This window comes from Penicillium psychrosexuale (genome assembly GCF_028828465.1).
Source record: "Penicillium psychrosexuale strain IBT 29551 chromosome Unknown utg000004l, whole genome shotgun sequence".
Lineage (NCBI taxonomy): Eukaryota > Fungi > Ascomycota > Eurotiomycetes > Eurotiales > Aspergillaceae > Penicillium > Penicillium psychrosexuale.
The window spans coordinates 6,117,129-6,141,558 of NW_026643189.1; the positions used below are offsets into that span (position 1 = coordinate 6,117,129).

At 49.4% G+C, this 24,430-nt stretch overlaps 10 protein-coding genes across 10 annotated transcripts; 6 read left to right on the forward strand and 4 right to left on the reverse strand.

Annotated features, from left to right (window-relative positions):
- Window positions 1-106: 106 nt before the first annotated feature.
- N7518_008210 (thermonuclease family protein) lies at window positions 107-1,124 on the reverse strand (the record flags this gene model as incomplete). The annotated part of the gene is made up of 2 exons (XM_057189137.1): window positions 107-613; window positions 738-1,124. 2 exons carry the CDS (start codon window positions 1,122-1,124, stop codon window positions 107-109), a joined length of 894 nt encoding a protein of 297 aa, XP_057040840.1.
- Window positions 1,125-1,743: 619 nt separating this feature from the next.
- On the reverse strand, window positions 1,744-2,930 carry N7518_008211 (putative peroxisomal carrier protein; the record flags this gene model as incomplete). The annotated part of the gene is made up of 4 exons (XM_057189138.1): window positions 1,744-1,867; window positions 1,920-2,157; window positions 2,211-2,755; window positions 2,830-2,930. 4 exons carry the CDS (start codon window positions 2,928-2,930, stop codon window positions 1,744-1,746), a joined length of 1,008 nt encoding a protein of 335 aa, XP_057040841.1.
- A 558-nt stretch (window positions 2,931-3,488) lies between these two features.
- On the forward strand, window positions 3,489-6,192 carry N7518_008212 (calpain-like protease PalBory; the record flags this gene model as incomplete). The annotated part of the gene is made up of 4 exons (XM_057189139.1): window positions 3,489-3,533; window positions 3,586-3,956; window positions 4,005-4,236; window positions 4,291-6,192. 4 exons carry the CDS (start codon window positions 3,489-3,491, stop codon window positions 6,190-6,192), a joined length of 2,550 nt encoding a protein of 849 aa, XP_057040842.1.
- Window positions 6,193-6,390: 198 nt separating this feature from the next.
- On the forward strand, window positions 6,391-7,760 carry N7518_008213 (uncharacterized protein; the record flags this gene model as incomplete). Its single annotated transcript, XM_057189140.1, has 4 exons — window positions 6,391-6,493; window positions 6,559-6,659; window positions 6,741-6,868; window positions 6,920-7,760. 4 exons carry the CDS (start codon window positions 6,391-6,393, stop codon window positions 7,758-7,760), a joined length of 1,173 nt encoding a protein of 390 aa, XP_057040843.1.
- A 2,444-nt stretch (window positions 7,761-10,204) lies between these two features.
- N7518_008214 (NAD-dependent epimerase/dehydratase family protein) lies at window positions 10,205-11,462 on the forward strand (the record flags this gene model as incomplete). Its single annotated transcript, XM_057189141.1, has 3 exons — window positions 10,205-10,250; window positions 10,313-10,474; window positions 10,543-11,462. 3 exons carry the CDS (start codon window positions 10,205-10,207, stop codon window positions 11,460-11,462), a joined length of 1,128 nt encoding a protein of 375 aa, XP_057040844.1.
- Window positions 11,463-12,719: 1,257 nt separating this feature from the next.
- N7518_008215 (DNA topoisomerase 1) lies at window positions 12,720-15,828 on the reverse strand (the record flags this gene model as incomplete). Its single annotated transcript, XM_057189142.1, has 6 exons — window positions 12,720-12,854; window positions 12,909-13,358; window positions 13,424-13,666; window positions 13,717-15,237; window positions 15,327-15,553; window positions 15,774-15,828. The coding sequence occupies 6 exons, from the start codon at window positions 15,826-15,828 to the stop codon at window positions 12,720-12,722; spliced, it is 2,631 nt and encodes an 876-aa protein (XP_057040845.1).
- Window positions 15,829-16,403: 575 nt separating this feature from the next.
- On the forward strand, window positions 16,404-17,543 carry N7518_008216 (F1F0 ATP synthase subunit gamma; the record flags this gene model as incomplete). The annotated part of the gene is made up of 4 exons (XM_057189143.1): window positions 16,404-16,459; window positions 16,600-17,174; window positions 17,231-17,399; window positions 17,450-17,543. 4 exons carry the CDS (start codon window positions 16,404-16,406, stop codon window positions 17,541-17,543), a joined length of 894 nt encoding a protein of 297 aa, XP_057040846.1.
- An 842-nt stretch (window positions 17,544-18,385) lies between these two features.
- On the forward strand, window positions 18,386-19,888 carry N7518_008217 (uncharacterized protein; the record flags this gene model as incomplete). The annotated part of the gene is made up of 2 exons (XM_057189144.1): window positions 18,386-18,544; window positions 18,614-19,888. 2 exons carry the CDS (start codon window positions 18,386-18,388, stop codon window positions 19,886-19,888), a joined length of 1,434 nt encoding a protein of 477 aa, XP_057040847.1.
- Window positions 19,889-20,840: 952 nt separating this feature from the next.
- On the reverse strand, window positions 20,841-22,337 carry N7518_008218 (F-box protein; the record flags this gene model as incomplete). The annotated part of the gene is made up of 1 exon (XM_057189145.1): window positions 20,841-22,337. The coding sequence occupies one exon, from the start codon at window positions 22,335-22,337 to the stop codon at window positions 20,841-20,843; it is 1,497 nt and encodes a 498-aa protein (XP_057040848.1).
- A 348-nt stretch (window positions 22,338-22,685) lies between these two features.
- Window positions 22,686-24,281, forward strand: N7518_008219 (putative disulfide isomerase; the record flags this gene model as incomplete). The annotated part of the gene is made up of 4 exons (XM_057189146.1): window positions 22,686-22,835; window positions 22,888-22,895; window positions 22,971-23,541; window positions 23,595-24,281. 4 exons carry the CDS (start codon window positions 22,686-22,688, stop codon window positions 24,279-24,281), a joined length of 1,416 nt encoding a protein of 471 aa, XP_057040849.1.
- Between the last annotated feature and the right edge of the window lie 149 nt (window positions 24,282-24,430).

Genomic DNA, 24,430 nt, shown 5'->3' on the forward strand with positions numbered 1-24,430 from the left:
TCGTGCCATCTCGTCACATGCAAATGCAAATGCCAGAACATAAAAAAAACAACATATAAACGCTCATAGCCACAATCGCAAGCCCAGCTTACCGCGACCCATTCATCTATTTCTGCCCGGTTTTCCCCTTCCCCTTCCCATTCCCATTCCCATTCCCATTCCCTTTCCCTTTCTCCATCGGAGGAGGATCTTCCATACCAATCCGCTTCTTATACTCCCTCGGACTCTCCCAAGCAGACCCGACACGACCATAATCCTTCCAAAGCCCCCTGGCTCGCTTCTTAGCCTGCCACTCGGCCTTGCGATATTTCTTCTCCATCTTTTCACCGCCAAATTCAGAGCCAACCTTCGCTTCATATACAGTGGCCAAGCCACGCTTCAGCATTTCGTAAGAAACATCCCGCCGACGGAATGGCGGAAAGTCAAATGCGCGCCGGACGAAAACACTCGCTACCACGCGCGAGTATTGATCCTGGCGGTAGACGAGGGCACGAACTCGCCGGCCTGACAGGTAGGATGTTAGCCAGGCGTGTGCGTCTCGCGCGAAAGGTTGTTCGGGGTGGCCGAAGTGGGCTAGTTCTGGGGCGTCGACGCCAGCGAGGCGGATGTGGATCTGGGGTTGAGTGAATATGTAAGCTATTTGTAGATATAAAGAATGGGCCTGTGGTATGATATGTAGAGGCATAGTTATGCCTGTTCTGAGCAGCAAGCGAATAGGTGAGTGGTGGGTGACGAACGGTTTTATCCTTCAGATCCTTCTTCACAGTAGGAACCTTTTTCCACGGTAGCCAGCCCCATCCAGCCATGCGGCCTCCCGGTGTATGAAATATCCTGAAATTGTCTCCATCACCGACACTTGTGACTTGGCCGAAGATGCTCCGCCGTCGAAGATACGAGGACGAGATGCTGGGCGCGTCGGGGATGCGCCGCAGGTAGCGGCGGTGGAAGCGCACTGCGATAAGAATGCCGCTTGTCAGGACGAGGGTTGGGACGATGGTTCTGACTTCTGTGAATGCTGTCCAGTCGAAGATGGAACTCGGGTTGTTCGCCGCGGAGAGCCAGGAGCCGGGTGTTTGTTTTTGGTCGTCATTGGTCGACTCGGAGCTCCATGGCGGCCATCGCATCACGACCCATGCCACACAAGTGGCAAGTTTACGTGGTGTGAGAACGAGGATTTGGTGAGGGGTGTTGACAGTTGTTGGGGTAAAAGTTGGTCAGTCAAGCGGTAAAGCAGCAACCACCAATTCCTCTTATTAGTAAACAACATAACTAACTATTGGAGGGATCGTTATAAAATGATGCCCAAAATGATGCCTACATGGCTTCTCAAATGTCTTTCATTCTTATGTAGGTACTCAGCGGCCATTACTACCATACTCGCCATTGACATGGAAGTTGTAGACTTTACTTGGGTATAATATACGAAGGTGGTAAAATGTATTGACCGTATAGAGGACCTTTCTACATGTATAACCAGGGATATGGTAACTAGCTAAATAGTGCGTCCAAAAACAAGTACTACATGGGAGCTAAAGCAAGTAAGGCATGACATGACCATGTACAGATCTATAGTGATATTGAAAAGCTGGAAACACAAGGTTCTATCATATCAAGTGTTTCCAACAAGAAAATGCCGGGAAATGTCTAGACTGTTCAAAACCCACCAGAATTTCCAATGGCACGCCAACGCGCCAGTTAGGTAAACACAGTTCGGAAAAATCCCTCCGTCTGACTATAAAACAATTACTTTAGGGTAGCAGGCATGCTAGTCTTGGCCTTTTCCGCTGCCAAGTCCACTGCCTTGCGCAATTTATCCTTCTTGATGTTCTTGAGGTAGGCGAACAGGACAATGAAAAGGAGCTCCATCCTTTGCGAGAGTTAGCACAAGCAAATGCGAAATTATGAACAGAAACACATACCTCTCCTTCGTCATCATCAGCAGACCTTGGACCAAAAGACCCTTCAGAATCTGAGGTCCAATGCCCTTGAAGAGGGAAAAGAGACCCTCATTATCAACAATATGCTTCATGACCTCGCCAAAGGTCTTGAAGGGCTTGCCATTCCGGCTAGGCGGTGGGCGAGACTGCAGTCCAACCTTGGCGACGATCAGAGGCTGGGTTGCAATCGTGGCCAAAGCCTTGGACATGGCACCAAGCACTAGAATCATAATTAGTAAGTCGTTGTTGACCCCAATGATTGCCACTACTCACAGAATGCCTCCCAGGGCTTGAGGCTGTTCTTCCCCGGGAAGATAACCTCCTTCAGGCGCTGGTATGCGCCATAGGTGATGGCCGGGTTAACGACCAGAATCAAGCTGGCCTTCAGGCCGCGCCACAGGCCGGTCCAGCCGTCCTCGCTCTCGACCACCTCCCGACCCGTCTCGATCAACCCCTTCTTATCGCCCTTTGGCTGTGTCTGCTGCCGGGTTGTAATAACGGCCACCGGGATAGTGAAAATCTGAGCCACGGCACCAGAGATGGCGCCCAGGGAAAGCTCAATCGCTGTGCCGGGAGCCTGAGACGACTTGGTAGAAGTCACGTAGAGCGTTCTTACGACGCTGTACCAATAGAAGTATGCGAAGTTTGTTGAGGCGACACCTAGAAGGGCTCCAACCATTCCGGAGTACAGACCACTATAGCCCTCTTTCCCCACGATTTTGGTGATGGCATCCATGGTGGATTCATAATGTTCGACATCGTCGGCTTGCACGGATGCATTCTTCTCCTTGACTTGTACTTGTAGTTTTGTCTTGACTCTACAGGATGAAGAGCGATAGAGTCAGCGAGATTTGATCTGATAATTTGAGGACTGTTTTATCTGGGACCTCACAAGTCAAGTGGGTACACCATCGCGTTCGCTAGGACGGCGCCTGTCGCACCCGCCACGGCGCTGCCCCATGGCGACAGCACAGGTTTGGATTGACCAGTCATAATGTCGGTTTAGGGTATCCGAAATCAAATGAACGCGATGATTAAGAATATGATATAGGGAGGCTCGCTTCTCTTAGCAGCCGGGCGACACGAGAAATATTGAGCGGGGCTCGACACAGCTTGGCTCCGAACAACGGAGAAGGTGAAATTGAGGAGAAAGCACAATGGGGAAATGGATAGAGACGATGATCATACCGAAGTCACCCGAACCATAAAAAACAAGAGACCGAGCTCATGCGGGAATTCACAAATGCACCTCGGCGCTATCACCTAAAAAACAAGCCGAGGTCCACTTCGGGGTGAGGTCGGTATGAGCTTATGTCATGACTTCACTTCACAGAGTTAACTAACTAAATATGTGCTTGATGGTATAATTTTCATTCTATTGTGTACAGTATTCTCAATATTCCAATTATTACCAAATGTATTGATCTCTACAATAGTAAGTCGCGGAATATTTCACAATCTGTAAAGGGCCCTCTCGGCTCAGCCTAATCCGGTAATTTACTTGCTGTTCGATCTGATTACCTGGATACCCCACGACCGGTCAACGCAAGTATGTCTAGACCTGCTCCCACACAGTCCTACATATCTCAAGCATTGGTACCGAATTCTGTTTCTCATTTATACCTGAAGGAAGCTAATGACTTGATAGAGCGCTGAAGAGGCGGTAGCCACAGCGACCTCCCAGAAAGCGGCATTGGAGGCAGCCATCAATGCCGCGGAGCATTACATGAAAGCGTTGCGCTTGGCACCCGCCGAGGATAAAAAACAACTCGACAAAAAATGCAAGGAATTGCTGTCTAAAGCTGAGAAGATCAAGGCTGCTGCTGACTGGCAGTCGGCTGCTCGTGCGGGGCCCCAGAAAGCCTTCCCCAGCCTACGGCCGCCGGCATCCACGCGGAAGCTCACCACCCGTGAAGAAATCATTATCCTCGAGGGCGCCAAACTTAATGGTTACATCTTTCCACCATGGAGTCGCGCCCCGCTTCAGGATGAGTTTGTATTCAAAGGGCAGCCTTTTACGTATGTGGAGAAGATGGCCCAATGCTGATCTGTTCTAACCGGGTATAGGGATGCGCCTGATTTGCACCTCTCTGAATGCCAGAGAGAAATTTTCGCGGGCTGGAAACGGCCGCACGATCTGCTACGAACAAATAACGCGGCTAATCAGGCACATGATGCAATTGAACCAGCTATGTCGACTTCAAAACAAACAGATCTCGTGCAGGATGTCTTGACAGACTGCTCAGTGGTCGCGAGCCTCTGTGCCACAACATCTCGATCGGAACGAGGTCTAGGGCAGGTATGGACTTACTTGATCCCACGTCGAGGAATCTTCAAAAGCTAATCCGAGCAGCATGCATCACCGACATTGTACCCGTGCAGTGAGGATAAGAACCCGATACTTTCGCATTCTGGGAAGTACATGTTTCGGTTCTACTTCAACGGATATTTCCGGAAGGTAGTGATAGATGATCGATTGCCATCGTCAAAGACTACACGCTCACTCCACGTAATCGATCGCAATAACTCGAATTTTTTGTGGCCTGCTCTTGTGGAGAAGGCCTACTTGAAGGTCCGTGGAGGCTATGACTTCCCAGGAAGTAACTCAGGGACCGACCTTTGGGTGCTTACTGGTTGGATCCCGGAACAAGTCTGTTTACACCACGACGATTTGACCTCCGATGAGATTTGGGGACGTTTATACAGTGCCTTCTCACATGGCGATGTAGTTTTGACTATCGGCACTGGGAAGCTGACTGAACGAGAACAACAAGGCCTGGGGCTGGTGGGCGAGCACGATTATGCTATCCTGGACTTAAAGGAAGTCCAGGGTCGTCGTCGGTTTCTTTTGAAGAACCCGTGGGCCGGTGCAGAACCCCACATACAAAGCAGCCTTACGGCTGATCTCGGCTCACTCAGCCTAAATGATAAACCTCCCCTTTCCCCAGGGACGTTTTGGATGGATTGTGAACAAGTTCTCCAAAATTTCGAGAACCTTTACCTTAACTGGAATCCTGGTTTGTTCAAATACCGCGAGGACATTCATTTCACTTGGGATTTGTCGCATGGTCAAGTTATGACCGGCTGCTTCGTGAAGAATCCCCAATTCTCCATCTCCAGTGATGGAGGAACGGTCTGGCTGCTGCTTGGGAAACATTTTAAGACAAACCAGCAACAATTTAGTTCTGGGGGATCGGAGAATGGAACGGGCTTTATCAGCATCTACATATTTCAAGCAGATGGCCGCAGAGTGTCTCTCAATGACGGTGCGCTCCATCGTGGACCATACGTGGACTCTCCGAACACGCTTATGAGGCTGGAAATGCCTCCCAAATCAACCTACACCGCGGTGGTCTCACAGCAATCACTCCCATCATCCACCCAGAATTTCACTCTCTCTGCATTTTCAACCGCTCCTGTGGCCGTGGCACGATCGCTAGATAAATATCTATGCTTGACCAAGGCAAGTGGTTCCTGGACAACAATGACAGCTGGCGGGAATGCCGAGTCACCTCGATACCACTCCAATCCACAATTCAGTATACGAATTTCTGAACCGACAGATATCTCGATATTGGTCGAGACCACTGAAGCGGAGCTAGCAACCCACGTAAAAATATTTTGGTCAAACGGGCAGCGCATATCGCGCGTGCGAAGCCGGGACATCATTGCAGATAGTGGCGAGTACCGTCGCGGATGCGCACTGGCCGAGACTAGATGCTTGGACAGAGGCACCTACACCATTATCTGCTCTACCTTTGCACCTGACCAGCTTGGCCGTTTCACGTTATGGATCTCATCCACGATCCCGTGTGTAGTCCAGCCCTTGGTTTCCGAGTCTGCTGGGCGGCGCGCCGTACTATCCGAAGTGGGTGTTTTATCTCCGGGTAAGGACCGGATGCTGGCCTCGCTACAGGTCTCCCGTTTGACACGCATCCGACTTATTGCTAGGAATAAGCGGTCCACGATCGGCTCTCGCGCTGTTGCTCCATCTCCTGTGTTGATGACCGTGGAGCTGGGTCAGGGGCCATACAAGGAGATACTGGCCACGTCAGAGGATGGAACTCACAGCGATGCTGCGTCCGGGGTACGAATCGATGATTTCGATTTGCTACCCAATGCCGAGTCACGCTGTGTGTGGATTGTTATTGAGCGCATCGGGGGTCCAGGAGGGCAGGTGGAGGATCATTTTGAAGTGGAAGCATTGGCCGAGGAGAGAGTGGAGATTGGCAAGTGGACGAATGAAGATGAATGATACCCAGTACAGCCGGACAAATTTATCATGAAATAGTTTCGCAATTTCATAGATTTCATAGATCTTCAAACTGTAGTAGATAAGGTCCGCATAGTAGATAAGGTCCGATAAGGGTTCCTAGGCCCCCGCGGTGGAAACCCCAAACGTCATTTGCTCACTACATGCATCTTCTCCTTAACTTAACCAAAATCCTGAACCATGACGAGTAACATACCAGCTGGACTCCGATCGGCAGATATTGGGCGATTTGCAGTCAGGGCAGCTCAGATCGAGAATGCCAAACCTGTGATTGCCTATTGGTGTGAGTCGCAAGACCCCGCGCAGAGCGCAACTGAACATTTGAGCTGATTGAACCCTATTCTATAGGCAATTTTCATATTGTGAACCAGATTATCGAAAGGGGTCTCCACAATTCCGATGATGCGATCAAACTCTACACGACAAGCCTCGTGGACAAGCTGGAACAAGTGAGTCGTGCTCCCCACACTAGTCTATATTCTGCATCCCGTGGTTGAGATCTAGCAGCTGATCATATTGGCATGAAATAGTTCAAAGTAGAAAACCCAGACAATGATACAGTGACAGACACTGTTGCGGCGAGTGCCTATGTCGAGCAATTTGGGTTGGAGGTCTTCAGCCGTGCTGAGGCCGCTATGAACGCCAACAAAGTCACAAAGTGAGCTCCACGTGTGATGCTTTGGGCTATAAATGACTAATCGCCAAAAAGGCAGACGGCAGATACTTTCCAGGCAGCGGCCACGTTCCTTGAACTTTGTTCAATCTGGGGACCCTTAGACCCAGAACTTGCTGGGCGGATCAAATTCGCCAAATTCCACGCGGTTCGGATTGTTAAGGCTTTCAAAGCTGGCGAAGATCCCAACGTGACAAATCCCGCGCCAAAGCAGGAAGAAGAACTAGTCAACGATCCCGATGTTGAGGCATTTGACGAGTCGGTAGCGGAACAGGCCACCAAGCCAGGACAAGCCTCCATCGAAGAGATCCCAGACGAGTCTGACCGTCTTGGACGAGAGCTGGCTCGGAAATCAACTCTCGATGAGTCGCTTCATCCCTCACGGACATCGTCAACACCTCGTCCTCCGCCTGTGATCCCTTCTGTCCCTCGAAACGCACCTGGTTATCCTCCGCAACCAGCGGATGCCGATCACAACACAGGCGAATTAGAGCTCCCATCAACCCCAGCGACCATCGGCGGTTCGTCCTCGGTACCTAAGCTTCCAGATACCCCGACTGCATTCCAGTCCTTTCCTCCGCCACCCGAGGATCCATCTGTATCCATTCCGGACCCGGCTTCTTTCTACAATACTTCAGGTGCGAGTGCTCCTATCCAGCCTCCCGCTGCCCCGACATATGTTCCATCCTCAGCTGCGAGCGTCCCGGTTGCCTCGGCTCCCTATTTCCCGTCCCAACCATCACATGGCCTAGACGATAGCACTGTGCAGTTGGCGCAGAAACATGCTCGTTGGGCGGTCTCTGCTTTGACTTTCGACGATGTTGACACCGCTATTAAGGAGCTCAGAAACTCGCTGAAGTGTCTAGGCGCATCATGATCTTATGGGCTTGTGTGATCTCAATCTTGCTTTTGCAGTATGAACATATCTTACTTTGGCTATTATGAAATGTATTGGCTTTGAGTGGAACTCTTTCGTGTTCGTGATTCGTATTCAAGATGAATCTATCTTATGTTTATTCATCTCGAGCCTCCTTCCGACGTCCCGCTAGGAAATTTTACGTGGCATAATTTTATAACGAGAATATAGGCCCGGATAGACACCTGCAATATTACCTTACTCATCATTAAAAGTGAATAATTACATACATATGTATGGAAAAGGTGTTCCAACCTATAATTACGTCTATCATGTGATTGAATAGGTCATGTGACTGTAAGGTACAAGATCGGCCCCACTTTCCGACTCCACCGTTCCAAGATTAAGGCAAGAGGTTTGATACCTATGTAGCATGCCGGGAGACAATAGTTAGGCCTACCTATATTCCAATGTTATATAGGTCAGACTCTTTCTTAGTGATCAACCACGAGCCAATTCCACATTCGTATAAATCAAAGGCTGAGAGATCTTACATAGAAATTGCTGGACCCTGGTAGTGGTTAGGTTTACGCTGCCGATATGATCCATGCTTTAGTGCATTGAAAAGATTGTCCGAATCCCTCGGTTGCGACTTTATTGTAGGAGGGATATACTCATCTACCAATGAAAATGTGTTAGCTCCCTTCGACCATCCAGATACTCCAATGTACAACACCCTTTGTGTACACCAAACCTACGACATGCCGAGTGATCAACCTTATGACCATCGTCCTTAATTATTAACAACATTATAATGCGTGTTAGTTAGGACTGCTGAGCTGCACGACTAGCAACAAGCCGAGAATACGCTTCCCACACCTTCGAGGCTGATGAGCAACCATAGTAGACTATTGACCTACATTTCTGTGAAGGCTTGTTCAACTCAACCCATGGTCCATCGGCCGCTTTCCTAGAGCCAGCCCATGAGCGAAAGATATTCAAAATATAGAAGAACAGTGTCCGACTTCTAGCTAGACAACGAGATTTAATACCATTACGTTATGTTATCTCTTATGCCTGTCAAGATATATACATCGCAATCGTACACTCTCGCTTTTTATATCTTTAGCTTCGATTCCAGTCGACCTATGTTGTAGTCACGACAAGCGACCTTTGGAAGTCGCTAATCATAAAAGAGGCCATATAAATTCGGAATGCCGTAGCGAGGTTTCCTTCTAGAATTTTCGAGGCTTATATCAAACTTTACAATGCGGCTCCACTATATTAGCTAAATTTATGTTGTTATCACGAATTTTATCTCCTTGATCGCTTGGACTCGTTCTACAGACCACGAGATGTGGCTATCAGCATGAGGGTCCTAGCATGCGATATGATTCGAAAAGGCACAGACCAGACCCGTTCTTGAAGAATCTGCCAACATCTATCCGATATTACCACGTCCCTCTAATTTAAGTTACATTTTGTTCCATATGTTTTTCAGGCCTCTAAAGTAGACTCTATGGAGTTGGACACGGGTGAGCAAGCCCCTTACCTAGCCGCTCACCCCTCTTCTAACCGTTTCCTTGCTGTTCGATTGTGTGCCGTGCCCACAAGATCGCCCTGCGCCCGTTGACAAGTGCCAGTGCCCCGCTCGTGTCCTCTCTTCCCCTCCCTTCTTGGTTGTGTGCAGTGTCCGAAGGCCGGTTCTGGTGAAGTTTCGACCAAACTATTCGAATTGTTCATCTCGAAGAACACTATGTACGACTGCAATTTCCCAAGGCGAATATCCCGAATATCCCGAAATTGCTTCTAATGACTCCATGTAACATTTGCACGTATTCATTCTAAGCCAAAGCTCAGTCGAAAATCCTGCAATAGCCGAAACCAACCCAATTGGATATCGAGTCGAATTAAGCATGGGAGAGGCTTAGCATTCACATTTATGGTTCGGCTGATCGGAAACCCAGTACCATGGGACCAACGAACACAGGGATGTATGGATTTACCTATATATGCACGGAGTATACGGAGTAGTAAGTAGTAGGACTACATACACAATCACATGGTACAACCTACTGTGCACATTAGTCTCTGTATAATTAAAAGGAGTGGAATTGTCCCCTCGCACTAATCTCACTAAGACGGACTATCTCCCCTCCGACGTCACAGGTAGATGCTGGTGTTTCCACTGTAACCCACTCGCTATACTCCGTAGTCAACGTCGTGGATTAACCGGCTTGGCAGGGGAGAATGCGAATCCCGAATAATGAAAATTTGGGGTTTTTTTCCTTTTCCTCTTATTCCATCAAATAATATTCTTCGGATTCTTTTCTGAGTTTCTGTTTCTTTTTAGTTGTTCCCCTTTGCCCGTTTAGTCCGCCCCCCTCCTTTCTCCCGTCCTTCGCCTTTCCCCCCTTTCATCCTCCTGAACCTGCGGGGAGGCTTTTTTTTCTTTCACATTCCAAATGGCTGAAGCAAAAAAACCCGCCGTGCTGATTGTCGGTGGCCTCGGTATGTTTTTCTTTGTTTTAAAAAAAGAGGATTCCTTTCCAACTGACATCCCCCGTCTTTAGGCTTCATCGGTCGACACCTCGCGCTATACATCCACGAGAATAACCTAGCCTCGGAAGTCCGTTTGGTAGACAAAGTCCTGCCACAATTGGCTTGGTTGGCCCCAGAATTCGAAGAGGCATGCTCCAAGGACAAGTTCGTCCAGGCGGATGCCAGCCGTGAACGTGAGTGGCCCGGCGCTAAGTCCCTCACCCCGTAGCAAATTCTTACCTCAAGGCCGGTTCTCCCACAGAACATTTCCCGCGCATCTTCGACCGAGCCAATGGCGAACAATTCGACTATGTATTTAACTGCGGCGGTGAAACACGCCACTCCCAACCCGACGATGTCTACGAAGTGCGCAGCTACGGCCTGACAGTCGCGCTCGGCAAGGAAATTGCCCGACGCGGCATCCCCGCCTTCATCGAGACCTCGACCGCGCATGTCTACAAGGGCGGCTCAACGCCACGCAAGGAGACCGACAAGCTCGTTCCGTGGCACAAGCTGGCCGCATGGAGGCTCAAGGCCGCGGATGAACTGCGGAAAATCCCAAACCTGCAGTACTGCGCGCTACGCCTGCCCCATGTGTATGGCGCCTACGACCCGGGCTATTTCGCCACAGGCATTTGTCTGTCTGCCGTCCACGTTGATCTCAAGCAGGATCTGGAATTTCTGCACACAAAGGACTTGAAAATTAACACACTGCATGTCAAGGACGCCGCTAGCGCGCTGTTCGAGGCTGCCAAGTGGCGCGCCTCCAAGGGCTTCATCGACCCCAAGGACGGGGTTGTTGCCTTCAACATTGTCGATCACAACGACACGAAACAAGAACACGTCGCCAAGGCCTTGACGGAGGTGTTCGGCCTCAAGGTCTCGTTCATCGGGTCGCTTGCCTCGCAGATCGCCAAGCTGAACCTCGACGATGTCCTCGATGACATGAATGAAGTCGGTCTGCAGACTTGGGCTGAGCTCGTCGAGAGGGCAAATATCACGCGACCGGGACCGATCAGCCCGTTCTTGGAGCGTGACATTCTCAGGGACCAGGATATGTGCATTGACGGGTCATTGTTCGAGAAAGAGACTGGCTGGAAGCCATTGTACCCGAACTTCGGGGCTGACAGCATCCGCGAAATTGTGGACAGCTATAAGCGCATGGGCTGGTGGCCATGTTGAGAGAGGATTCGAATAGTTTTCGGATCTTTCGTCTTTTCTTTCGTCGTTTTTTTTTTCTTTTTCAAGATATCCCGTCCGTCGGTTATTTTACTCTTTTCTATCCACCATGATTCATTAACGGTCTCCACTACCCGATGAGGAAATCGGTCATCTCATCGCATTGTGTCTGAAAAAGGTTGCATTGAATCCCCTACGACACGACCCTTTCATGATCTGCATCTCCATACGCTCTCCTGCCCACCTCTCCTCTCCTCTCTCTTCCTACCTCTGAAGCTATTTATCCAGACAGACCTGTCTAGCATCGCTAGATGTGAATCGACCTTGTACTGTAATTGATAATCGCTATTATATGGGGGGAATTTCTCTTGTCTTCTGCATATATGTTTCGATTCCGATTTCTTCCCTCATTCTTACCTTTTGCATGGCCCTGCATTGGCAGCATACTGAGCCCTTCCTCCATTTCTCTGATATTCTATCTGCATCTCAAATCAACGTTCCCTTATATACTTTGATGTGTATGTTTTAGACATCAACCACATACAACCTGCAAAGTTGTACCTTTGAATCACACACAGCGCTAGTCCCGTTCATGTCATGCATTATGCATAGACCCTGCAGATATGTTGTGCAGGTTCCACAGAGGACATATCCACAACTCAGACATAAGAACTAGGTTACAAGCCTAGTTACATGTCACCGGGCAACTACTACGTTGGACTACGAGTGGAGGGAAACAATAGCTTATGCTAAATTTGAAAAGAAACGATTGAATTGAAGTATTCGAAATTTTTGACCTATGACCGAAATGACAAAGAGCAGCGGAACAGAAACTGTGCAAGGTGTCCCAACTGCCATGAGTGTGTGTGCATTTAACCAAGTCATGCAGCCAACCGAATCGATGAGTCCTTTTCTGATGTGTGTTTTTTTTTGTGTTTTTTTTTTCCCTCGTGCATACTGGCGTATACCGATCATATCGTACCCACGGCCACCAGTAACGTAGGCTTGCACTCTGAGCCAAGCCTCTCTGTAACGAAAATCATGAAAAAGCCAATGGCAGCGTCAATTCTTCCCCAAGCACCCCAATGCAACCAAAGATCCGAATAGATCAATTGGTAGAGTTGAAAGAGTCGCTTGACAAACAAAAGAAAGTCATATCGCCTGACCAAGGCAAACTAGGTGGAACGGAAAATATAGTACGAAGAAAGTAATGTGCGTGAAAGACGGAGATCGCAAGTAATCAAGGCGACGAGCGGTAGACTAAAATTCCCATTCCTCCTCAACAGACTTGATGGCCCATTCGAACTTCTCACGCAGCGCCTTAGAGAAGAACTTTTCGATGGGCACGTCATATTTCTTGCTGAAGACGACCGTGAGGCGAGGATCAATGTAGTTCTAATGGGAGTAATTAGCTGGTGATATTGTAAAAATCAGAACAGAAGAACTCACAATCTTCGAGGTACCTAGGGCAACCTCCTTGTTGTCTTCCTTGTCCTGAGCTTGGACGGACATTGTTTCGACCCGCTGGTCGATTTTGGTGATGGCACCTTCGAGCTTTTCAATCGTTGCGCCTCTGGCCTCGGCCTCGACCTTGCCGGTTTTGTTCTCCCTCTTGAACTTCTTCTCCATCTCCTTGATAGCCTGCAGACGCTCCTCGAGCTCGGAAGCCTTCATTTCCTTCTCACCATCAGCAACGCGCTTTTCATTCTCCTTCTCGAACTTCTTGTTGATTTTAGTTCTCTGCTCCTCGATCAAGAAGGCTTGGTGTTCTTCGATCCATTCTTGGTCGAGATCCTCATCGATCTCGAAGAACGCCGCGCCCTTCTTTTTCTTCAGAGTTGGGTCCAAGTCAAGCATTTGCTGCTTCAGCCGCCACTTCTGGTATCGAAGGCCCTTGATCTGTGTGGTAAAACATATATCAGTATTGTGACTCTCGCCATGAGGGCGGAATGAGGAAAACCCACTCGTTCACCCATTTTTTCCATTGCATTCGCATGGCCAGCAGTGACAGTGCGCTTGTGGTTACACAAGATGGCAACCTTACGGTTGGCATCATTGTATGCTTTCACTTTTTCGGCGATAGTACCACCGCTAGCATTCATCTCGTTGAGAACACAACCCATGGTGTAAGATGCGTTGTAGGTACGGAAAACCTTGGCGGTTAGACCTTGCATGTAGTTGGCAAGATGTTTATTGAGAGCAGAAGTCTTTTCTTCGTCAGTAACATTCAAGACTGCAAGAAAAAGGGAGGACATACCGTAAGGCGGTCAAAGATTTCATCACCGTTCTTCTTGGGTGCCTTTTTGAAGATCTTCAGGTTCTTGAAGACTTGCAGATCGACCTGCACTTCATCGTAGAACCGAATACTATCCTTACCCAAGAAATCGAAGATAACAGTGTTTGGGGGCTTCAGGGTAACATTCTCATACTTCAGAGAACAGCAACCGACGGTTTCGGCTTCGTCTTCACCTTTCTCATTTCCAGCACGCAGGGCAAACTGATCGATAAGATAGACTGCCGTGGCCTTCTGTCGTTCCACCATCATATCATGTTTGAGGTTCTTCTGATAATCCTTGCGGATTTTCTCAATGTGCTTTTTGAGTTCACGGGCTTTCTCGAATTTCTTAAAATCGCTTTGGCCCTTGACATCGGAATTGGCGGCTAACATGACGTACTTGTAGTTGCCATTGATATTTTCCTGCCACATGGCAAGCCAGGTGCCCTCCTGATCGTGCTTCACCTCCTTCCACTTGTGGCCTGGAGGTGGCGGCGGGACCTTCGCATCTTTGCCGATATTGATGGTGATTTGCTCAGGTTGCACACGCGTCTTGACACGCCCGGTCTTTGGGTGCTCACCACGGCCCCGGAACAGAGAAGGTGGTTCCACACGGAAGTTGCCCACCTTCTGCTTGCGACCGTCCCACACACAGAATTGGTAGGGAGCTTCTTGCTCATCCTTCAAAGCCTTGGCAGCTTTCTTCTCCGCTGGTGGCAGATGTCTCTTTTCGTCACGCTGAGCCTCGTAAAATTCGAAGATAGGCTTGAAATCACATTTCGCAAACTCCTTGATGTCGATCTTGTTGCCCTTGGAATCCTTCGCTCCGCCGCTTTTCTTGATGACCTCCTTGAAGTCACCGAAGAAGTTCTTCTGAAACACAGGGTTTTCCACGTTGTGAGTCGAGTTAAGCATGGTTCCGAAGAAGCTAGCAACCTCCTCGGCTTCGGGTGCAAGAGAGACCGGAACACCGTCATATTTCATCTTGACATTCTGAGGCAGCAGTTCGTATTCGGGAGGGAACACCACGCCATTATGTTCAAGAGTTGTCCACTTGATGGTTCCATCACCCTTGCTATGGTCTTCCCACCAGCGGTACTCATTCTCCTCCTCTTCCTCCGCCTCCCTTTCTTCCGCGTCCTGACTTTCCGACTTCACCTTGGCTTTGCCCTTCTTTGCAGGTTCAGCCTTCACCTTCTTGGGGGCAGCTTTGCTGGCGGCCGGCTCTTTCTTGACTCCGTTTGTCTGTTTCTTGGCCGCCGCAGGCTTAGCCTCTTTCTTTGGTGCAGCAGGTTTGCGCGAAGGTTTGGCCACCTTCTCCGCCGTTTGTTCGATCTTTCTCTTTTGCGCAGCAAGCTTCCGTTCAATGGGGACGTCGGAATCAGATTCATCCCCGATGGATGTTTCGGCGGCGTTGGGAAGTTTGCGTCCGTTGCGTCCCAAGGGTACATCGTCATCGGTCTCGGGGTCTTCATGCTTCACATGTGTGCGTCGGCGTTTGCTCTGTCGAATTGTCAGACGCTTCAGCCGAAAGCGACAGTATGGTCGCACCGGGAATAACTAAGGTCATCCCGAAATGGGGATAGGCGTACCAAAGGCTCATCTTCTTCGCTACTTTCTGCTTCTGCATAAAACTTCTTTTCGCCCACACTGGTCCGAGACTTGCGCTTACCGGCACCCAGCAAATCTTCCTCATCTTCCATCTTCACATCCTTGTCTTCCACAGGACCGAATCGAATGGATATTCCAGGATCAACATGGCCATTTGTGGCAGGGGTGGAATCCGCCATTCTGACGGTTTCGGGAGACTTTGGAGAAACTAGAAGTGCAGGAAACGCTATGTTAGAATGCTGTTCGAGGTATGTTGAAAGCGTGAAGAAAATGACGTCAAAGTGTGAGATGCACCATCGAGAACTGATCTATGAGAAAAGTGCGATTGTGTACAAAGTAAAGATATAGAAGTGAGAAGACAAAGTGCAAGGAGAGCGAAGGTTCGCGACAAATTGTAGATGTGCAGCCGAATAACCCGAGGAACGCACCTTTACCACGGCCATTGGCGCGCATAAGGGGTGCGTCGTCCTCCGAGGAGCTCATGATGATAGCCCCTGGACTAGCAAGCCGGAAATGAGGGTAAAATGAGAGAAATCGGTGCTTTGGTGAGGGGAGGCGTCCTCGTGCGCCGAGTCGGGCAAATCGAGACGCCTGGTAGAAGGAGGAAAGCAAGGAAATTCTGACCAATGAAGAGTAAGAATATGGTTAGAAGATCTGCTGCATCAATGATACATGCATAAAGAGGATTGTTGCGAGTGAATCCAGAGGAACAGAGAAGACAGGTGAGAAGAGGCGAGAAAAGAGAGAAACAAGTTGGGGGGAATTGGAATGGAGGAATGCAATGGGAAAAGAGGCCCTAAGGACTACAGGTGAGATGCCTGAGGCGTCAAGTGATGTTATGTAAATACTAAATGCCTGAGGCATCACTGCGGTGAAAGTCGGAATGGCGCACCGTAGATGCTTGCCCTTTCTGGTTTAGCGGCAGCACGGAGACAGAACCTCCCTGGTTCTCAACTTCCTTCCCGACCAGCGAGGCATTCCCGTCTAACCTTCGTCACTCCCCTCCTCTTCGCAGTCACCATCTGCTCGTTCCTTTTTCTCTTTAAATCTCTCGCATAATGTTCTCCCGTGCCGTCCGCCCGGCCCTGCGGGCTGGTGGTGCCGCCGTCGCTCGGTAAGTTCTCATCCGATACCTCGTGCTAAAGTCCTTCCACCCGACGTACTCCGACGCAACGACCTCGATACCATTGACAGTGGAAAATACGCTGGATGTCAGAGGAGTTGAGAACGACAATTGCTGACTGCGAAATAAAGCCCTGCCCCCGCCAATGCCGCCACCTTCGCGACTCTGCGTGAGATTGAGGGTCGTCTCAAGTCCATCAAGAACATCGAGAAGATCACCAACACCATGAAGATTGTCGCGTCCACTCGTCTCACCCGTGCCCAGAAGGCTATGGATGAATCCCGCGTCTACGGTAAGACCTCCAACACCTTGTTCGAGCAGGCCGAGACCAAGCCTCTGGAGGACAAGAAGGTTCTTCTGGTTGTTGCCAGCTCCGACAAGGGTCTTTGCGGTGGTATCCACTCCGGTCTGAGCAAGGCTACCCGCCGTATTTTGGCCGATATCCCCAACGCCGACATTGCTATTCTCGGTGAGAAGGCCAAGGCTTCGCTGTCCCGTGCCGCCCCCGAGAACATCGTCTTGAGCTTCTCCAACGTCTGCAAGGACATCCCCACCTTCGCCGATGCCCAGGCCATTGCCGACCAGATCGCTCTCCTGCCCGAGGACTACGCCAGCGTTCGTATCATCTACAACTCTTTCGTTAACGCTCAGAGCTACGAGCCCGTCACTCTCGAGGCCTACTCCGAGGAGGCTATCACTCAGTCCGGTGAGACTTCATTACGCCTGAGCAGTTCATTAAGTTTCAACTAACATCCAATGTAGCCAACATCTCTTCTTACGAGGTTGACGATCAGGTTCTGAGCAGCCTCCGCGAGTACGCTCTGGCCAACAACCTCTTCTGGGCCATGGCTGAAGGCCACGCCTGCGAGATCTCCGCTCGTCGCAACGCCATGGAGAACGCCTCCAAGAACGCTGGTGAGATGATCAACAAGTATGTTTTACCTCCAATGTTTTCAAGATTCGTCTCTAATAGCTTTCCAGGTTCCAGATCTTGTACAACCGTCAGCGCCAGGCCACCATTACCGGCGAGCTGGTTGAGATTATCACCGGTGCCACTGCCAGTGAGGATATGTAGAAGCTTTCTTTTACAGGACCAAGTCGCCTTTAGTGTAGACTTGTTCATATTTAGATCGACCTTCAGCTTGTGTAAAATCAGAGTCAATTTATTTCCATTTCATATGTACAGACTTTGCTAGCCCTAACCTAATCCATTCAACAGAAACCATCTGATTTATAGCCACGTGCGATTGCATTGTTTGTGTATAGCCCTAACCCTGGAGACTAGGTCAGCTTCTTTGTTCTTCAATGCGATATAGGATGAAGCGATACATAGCTTCCACTCATCAATAGGATCTGATCCTTTGATCAATAGGATTCGGTTTACAATAGGATTATCTACTCAAATAGGATTCCCGCATCCCTCGCCCTGATACTTATACCCTAATTCTCATGCTTCCTTCTTTCCCTCTCTCTTCGTCCTTTCTTGATCCTGCTGTTCTCGAATCTCTAAAGATCCTTTCTGCGTCTTTGTTCTCTATTCCCCTCTTGTTCATCTTCCCCCAGTGCTACTCTTGTTCTTTCCCTATCCTTTTCTCATCTCCAGTCTCGTCGTCTTCTCTGTTACATCATTCATCTCCCTCTTTTCTCGAGTCGCTACGGTGATCCTTCTTTCTAATTTGACTCCTTACTTTTGGGCGGTGCCTAGGTGAGTTTTGATATAGTCATTGTCATCCCAGCAGTTTCCCACACTTTCCTCACTAGCATGTTCTGATTGCTCACACTCCTTCATATCTATTTCACATTACTCTCTCTGTCTCTCTTGTTCCATCTGCCTACTCAAAGACTGGCAACGAGCATTTAATCTCAAGCCAACTCACACATATAACACAATACTGACATCCACTAGTGACCGCAAACATGTCAACTGCCACTGTGATCGTTGATGCCTACGCTATCCTGGGAGTTGAGCGACATGCCAAACTCCCTGACATCAATATTGCTTACAAGCGTCTTGCCTTGAAGCTCCATCCAGACAAGGCTGGAAATTCTGCAACGACCATTGAGCGATTCAGAAAAGTATGTCTACAACACCAAGATGATGCTATACGAGGTTGTTGAATATCGCTGACAAGCCATTAAAAACAGATTCAAGATGCCGTCGAGGTTCTCCGTGACGAAGACCGTCGACGCTTACTTGATGAGGCCCTGCAAAAGAAGGCCAAGAGATATCTAGATCCCGAGGATGAAACACCAGCATGGGCTTACAAGGGCAACTACAATCGTCCGCCAAAGCGAGAACGCCATGGATATGATTCCAACTGGCCAAGCCAATGTAGCGAGTCAGCATCGAAATACAAGCCAAGGGATCGACGTCAGCACAGCCATAGCTACTACTACAGTTACGGAACAAGTGTGCACATGGACCCAGAGTCAGCCGAATCCAAGGCGAGACGTGCGCAATTTGAAGCAGAGAATGTCCAGTGGGAGAACGAATGGGCTGGCATTGATCCCGAAGTGCAGAAGGCACGGGCAGAGCTCCGCAGGGAAAACATGCGGGCTCGAATGAAACGTGATCTAGCAGATATGGCGAAGGATCACGATGGAGATACCAAATATGCCGATATCGTTGATAATGTTATCGAAGGAGCTTTAGACGATCTCGAATTTGGCTACGAGCATGATTTCGTGCATGCCCTGCCTGAGGAGAACATCAAGACCTGCAATCCTGCCGACACATTTGACACGTTTGCCTACGAATACTCCAGAAAGCTCCGATCCGATGACGAGTATCCAGTTCACTCTGATTGTGCTTCTATTGCTAGCAACGATTCGCCCTTTGGCCTCTCAACAAGTAGCAACTCCAGCAACTTCACCGATTCGCCCTTTGGCTTCTCAACAAGTAGCAATTCCACCAGCTTCACTGACTCACCAAACAAGCACTCGAATTTCAAGTCCACCGTTGAGGATTTCGAATCTCCCACCGACGATCCCGAATCTGCCACTGACGATTCCAACTTTGATGTTGACAAACTGATCAACTCCTACATGGTGGGCCATGATTCGTTGCTCCCTCTAGTCTCATTCCTCAAGCAAAAGCTCGCGGACCCCCATGGACGCTACACCCCCAACGATCTTGCTGGTGAACTTAATGGCCTTATGCTGGAGATCTATTGTGGATGGTTGGAAGAAGTTCGTCTTTCAGTCCCGAATGCCTCGCCTATTACAATTGGGAACGATCCCAGCTTTTGCTCCCACCTTGGGTTATGGTACAAGGACTTCTGCCGTCCCATGTGCAGTGATTGCAACTTGTGGATGCCTTCATTCACCCTCACCTGCCCTGGCTGTGGCATCAAGGCCTGTGTCAGATGCAAGTTCACGAGCTACGGCCCTCTATTGGAGTCTGTTACGCAGGAGCAGTGATTGATCCATGTTGGGTCACATTTCCTTTTCTCTTTTGTTTGTTCGGTCTTTCGGGGGTGGTGGACTTTTCAATCTTCATTTTTTGTCTAAATTGAAAAAAGAAAAAAAAAGAGATCATAGCCAATATCATGGCCGATTATGCACCCGATAATCAATCGAGTTTATTGAATCCTGACCAAACGACCACTTCCTTCTCATGCACCTATCTTTTTTTGGTACGTAACTGATTTGCCTGTATATTCACTTCGGCTTCTAATTCTACCCTACGCGCCCTCACACAAAACGAAGCTTCCGTCTTTGTGTGCTTGATTTGACCGAAATAAAGGTATATAAATTACTTTTTAGTCACTTAATTCCTTCGTGCTCTCGTTTGAAACACTCCATATTCACCAATGGCCATTAACTCGGGTGCGAGGTGCGGTTTTGGTCGGTGACGCTGGGTAGCCCGTGATGGATACCCGAAACCCCAGAATCAGGGACAAATTCATACCCAAATCTATGATTCCATAGTATTGAAATCGTGTATCTTCTAGGCTAGCTCAAATTTTTTGCACCTCTTGGGTACTGCGCCCAGCTGTTGTGTAATAAGGAGGGGAAGACAATTGTGTCATAAATAATCGCTTCCTCTACCTAGTACCCATAGATTGGTACGGTGTAAAATTCGGTTCAGTACGGTTGCCATTGAACCAGCGAAATAGGGAGAGAGGTGTATGATAAATACAAAAGGAGATCAATATAGCCTTCGAGAAGGCAGAGGTGAATTGAAGAGTACCAACCCTTAGTTACATATAGAAAAGTCACTATACTGCATCTAAAGACATCTAAAAAGAACTTCCAAAATCACGTCTGTATGCTCTTATATATAACGTTTCTTATATCATCGGATTTGTAGGGTCATTGCGTCGTTAAGGAGAAAGGCCGCAGAAGTGGCCCAGTACGCTTGTTCTTCAATTCATCTATCAAACCGGTAAATCACTAGCTCTCGATTGCAATTCTCGCCCACCAGATATTTCTCACTACCAGCGAGCTTTCCTCTACCGACAAAATCCCAATTGTCACAAGTGACGCTCGAGCGAGGTGTCTGGATAGTCAAATAGATAGTCTGATCTTGGACCCACGTCCAAGGATCGAAGTGAAGACAAAAGCCAAGATCAGGCTCGAGTATAGCCACGTGAGCAATAACACCAAACCAAGGGTCCGTCATGATGCACCCATCTAGCCTCATACTCTCTGCTTGCATGCTGCAGTTCCCACGGTAAGGCGGTAGAATTCCGTCAAAATCCCGGCGCCGATGAGGCCCATTTCCGACCAGAGGAATGCTTGTAGTAATAGGCCGAGGAAAGCCAAATGGCTCCGGTGCTTCGTCTTCCGGCCAGATGCAAACGTTTTCTGTAATTTCGACCGCCTGTGAATCAACCGTAATCTCCAATCGTTGAATGCTTGGACAGCCTCGTTGCCGGATATCGAAGAACTCCAGGTCTCGGAATCCGAATCGTGCCACGATTGATGGAGAGTCAGGTGAGTCGTCTCTCAGCCGTCCAGTGGGATCCAATGAAGGTCGATATGATGATGGTTTCGATATGTCCCAGACAAACAAAGACTCAATGGGTGCATCTTCGTCGGCGGTATACAAGCTGCGATTTGGCTGCCATATATAAATGACATAGTGAGTGTTGCTATGCGAGGAGAAGAACCGATCTCGCTCGCTCAGCGGATGCCCTAAAAACATAATCTTCCATTCATTGCGCGGGACAATATTCCAGCCCTGGTTCTCACCCCTCGTCACATCAAAGGAAGACGCAAAGTGACGATGCACGCCATCACTATCATTCAGCCAGTGAAAGGCCTTCGGCTCAGCCCACTCAACGACGAGCAAGCTCTTCTGTAGCCGCACTCGACGAACAATCTTGCCACGAATAATGAACGGTACCGTGAACTGCCGGTCCGTTTCCAAATCCATGAGCACGAGGAATTGATGATCGGCGCTGGGGTAGACTAGCAGGCCATCCTCGAAAGTCCACAAAGCCTCAGAGAACTGGCGGTCAATGAAGCGCCTCATATGACTGGCGTGTGACTCCCATGGCTGCACCTGATACCATTCACGGTCTCCAGAGCTACCAAAGTCATCGCAGAGGCGGTACTTCTGGATAGAGCGGGGTTTGCCTCGTTTTAGGTAGTCGCATCGTGATGCAACCTGGTCGAAAAGACGACGACCTTGTTCTTGTTCTCCAGGAGATGTCTCTTGGCCCAGAATTTTGACTTCTTTTGTCCATGGGAAATGTTTCTTCAGGAGTGCGAGAAGGATGGCCGGGTTGCTAAAGGCTTCGTTCCAGGCACGTGAGACGCGGCGACAGCGGACTAGTTCATTTGGTTCTAAGTAGCCTAGAATCATCCAGAAGAGTTCGCGGGGTAGGAAGGCCAGGCCATGGCTCTCTTTTGGTCTAGCCATTGCTAGGTTGTGTTTATTGAAGAGAAAGGGAACTCGGAACTTATGGAGACGATTCTGTACAAGTCCACCGGATGCCAATCGAAGGAATCATTTAAACAGCGTGAAGACCTAGTTAATGTGACATGGGAAACATCATTACACTAATTCAAGATATATATACAGCATGCATATTGAGTGAGATATTTGCTACTCGAATATCTTCAGTACGGAGTACCTAGTAATCCTCCGCATGCCAAGAGCTTCAGGACACCTTGCGTTAATACTTCGGACCATCTGTCTTTTCTTTATTCCTCTTTGGCTTCTTTGGCTTCTTTGGTGAGTTTCATACCTGCTGTCAAATCACCAATTATGTTGCACAGTGCCAGTCTTTTGCTTGTCACGTCGCTCCTTGCGGCATTGCCTGTTAACGCCGATGGACTATACACCAAGAATTCGCCGGTGATCCAGTTGAATCCTAAAACCTACAACTCGCTTATTGCAAAATCAAACCATACCTCGGTGAGTGCCTATCGTCTTCCTAAATGCGCAAAATCGACTAATAGTTGCATAGATCGTCGAGTAAGCTTCTCCCGCACTCAAGCTATCTAGCTCTCTGCCTCCACCCTCCGACCTTCACTCACCTTTTCCACTTAGATTCTACGCGCCTTGGTGCGGCCATTGCAAGAACCTCAAACCCGCATTCGAAAAAGCCGCGAAAAACCTTGACGGACTCGCAAAAGTCGCCGCGATCAACTGCGACGATGACGAAAACAAAGCCTTCTGCGGACAGATGGGTGTCCAGGGCTTCCCGACCTTGAAAATAGTGACACCTTCCAAGAAGCCCGGAAAGCCCCGTGTTGAGGACTACCAAGGTGCGCGCAGCGCGAAAGGCATCGTCGACGCAGTCGTCGACCGCATCCCCAACCACGTGAAGCGCGCAACAGACAAGGACTTGGACAAATGGCTTGGACAAAACGAGGACCGGCCCAAGGCCATCCTCTTCACAGAGAAGGGTACAACTGGTGCTCTGATCCGCGCCCTGGCAGTTGACTTCCTCGGTGCAATTGACATCGCCCAAGTACGGAACAAAGAATCCGCCTCCGTGAAGAAGTTCGGCGTAACCGAGTTCCCGACGCTTGTTCTCGTCCCCAGCGCTGATACCGAGCACAAAATCTACACCGGCGACTTGAAGAAGAAGCCAATCACAGAATTCCTGAGCCAAGCGGCAACACCCAACCCAGACGCGTCCCCCGCTCCGCGTCCGACTCCAAGCCCAAGTCGAAACCGAAGTCCAAGCCCGCTTCCAAGCCTACCTCCATCGTCGACGACGCCGAGGACCTAAAACCCACCGCCTCCGAGAACCAGGACACAACAGACCCCTCCGCCAAGCCGATTCAAGTCCCTATCCCCGCACCCCCAATTCCAACCCTCTCTACCCCCGAATCCCTCGACTCAGCCTGTCTCGCATCAAAGTCCGGCACCTGTGTGCTAGTCATCCTCCCTGAGGCGAGCGAGCCCGACGCCGCGCTTCCAGCGCCTGCCACCGAGGCGCTCGCAAGCCTAGCTGAGATCGGTCACAAGCACGCCCAGCGCGGAACGCATCTCTTCCCGCTCTATGCCGTCCCTGCTATCAACACCAGGTCTCAGACTCTGCGTGAGGCATTGGCGTTAGCTGACGGTCAGACGGTTGAGATTATCACGTTGAATGCGCGTCGCGGATGGTGGCGTCGGTTCAGCGGCGCCGATGCGGACTTTGGGGCTGTTGCTATTGAGTCTTGGGTTGATGCCATTCGGTTGGGTGAGGGTGCTAAAGAGAAGTTACCTGAGGGTATTGTTGTCAATGATGAGGCTGAGGTTAAGCCTGAGGCGGAAGCTGAGGTTGAACCTGATGCTGAGACAGTCGAGGCTGAGGCTGAAACTAAGCCTGAGGCCGACGAACAGGCCGTGGAGCATGATGAGCTGTGATTATCTCAGTCCCTGGAAGAGGTCAATGCTAGTCTGATGACCTCTATCTAGTATTCAAAAATTTGAGAGTGAATCGCATAAGCTTATGTATCAAGCGGTTAAGGAATATTACATCTATCTCTAGGAACAATCAACTCATTGTAGGCATA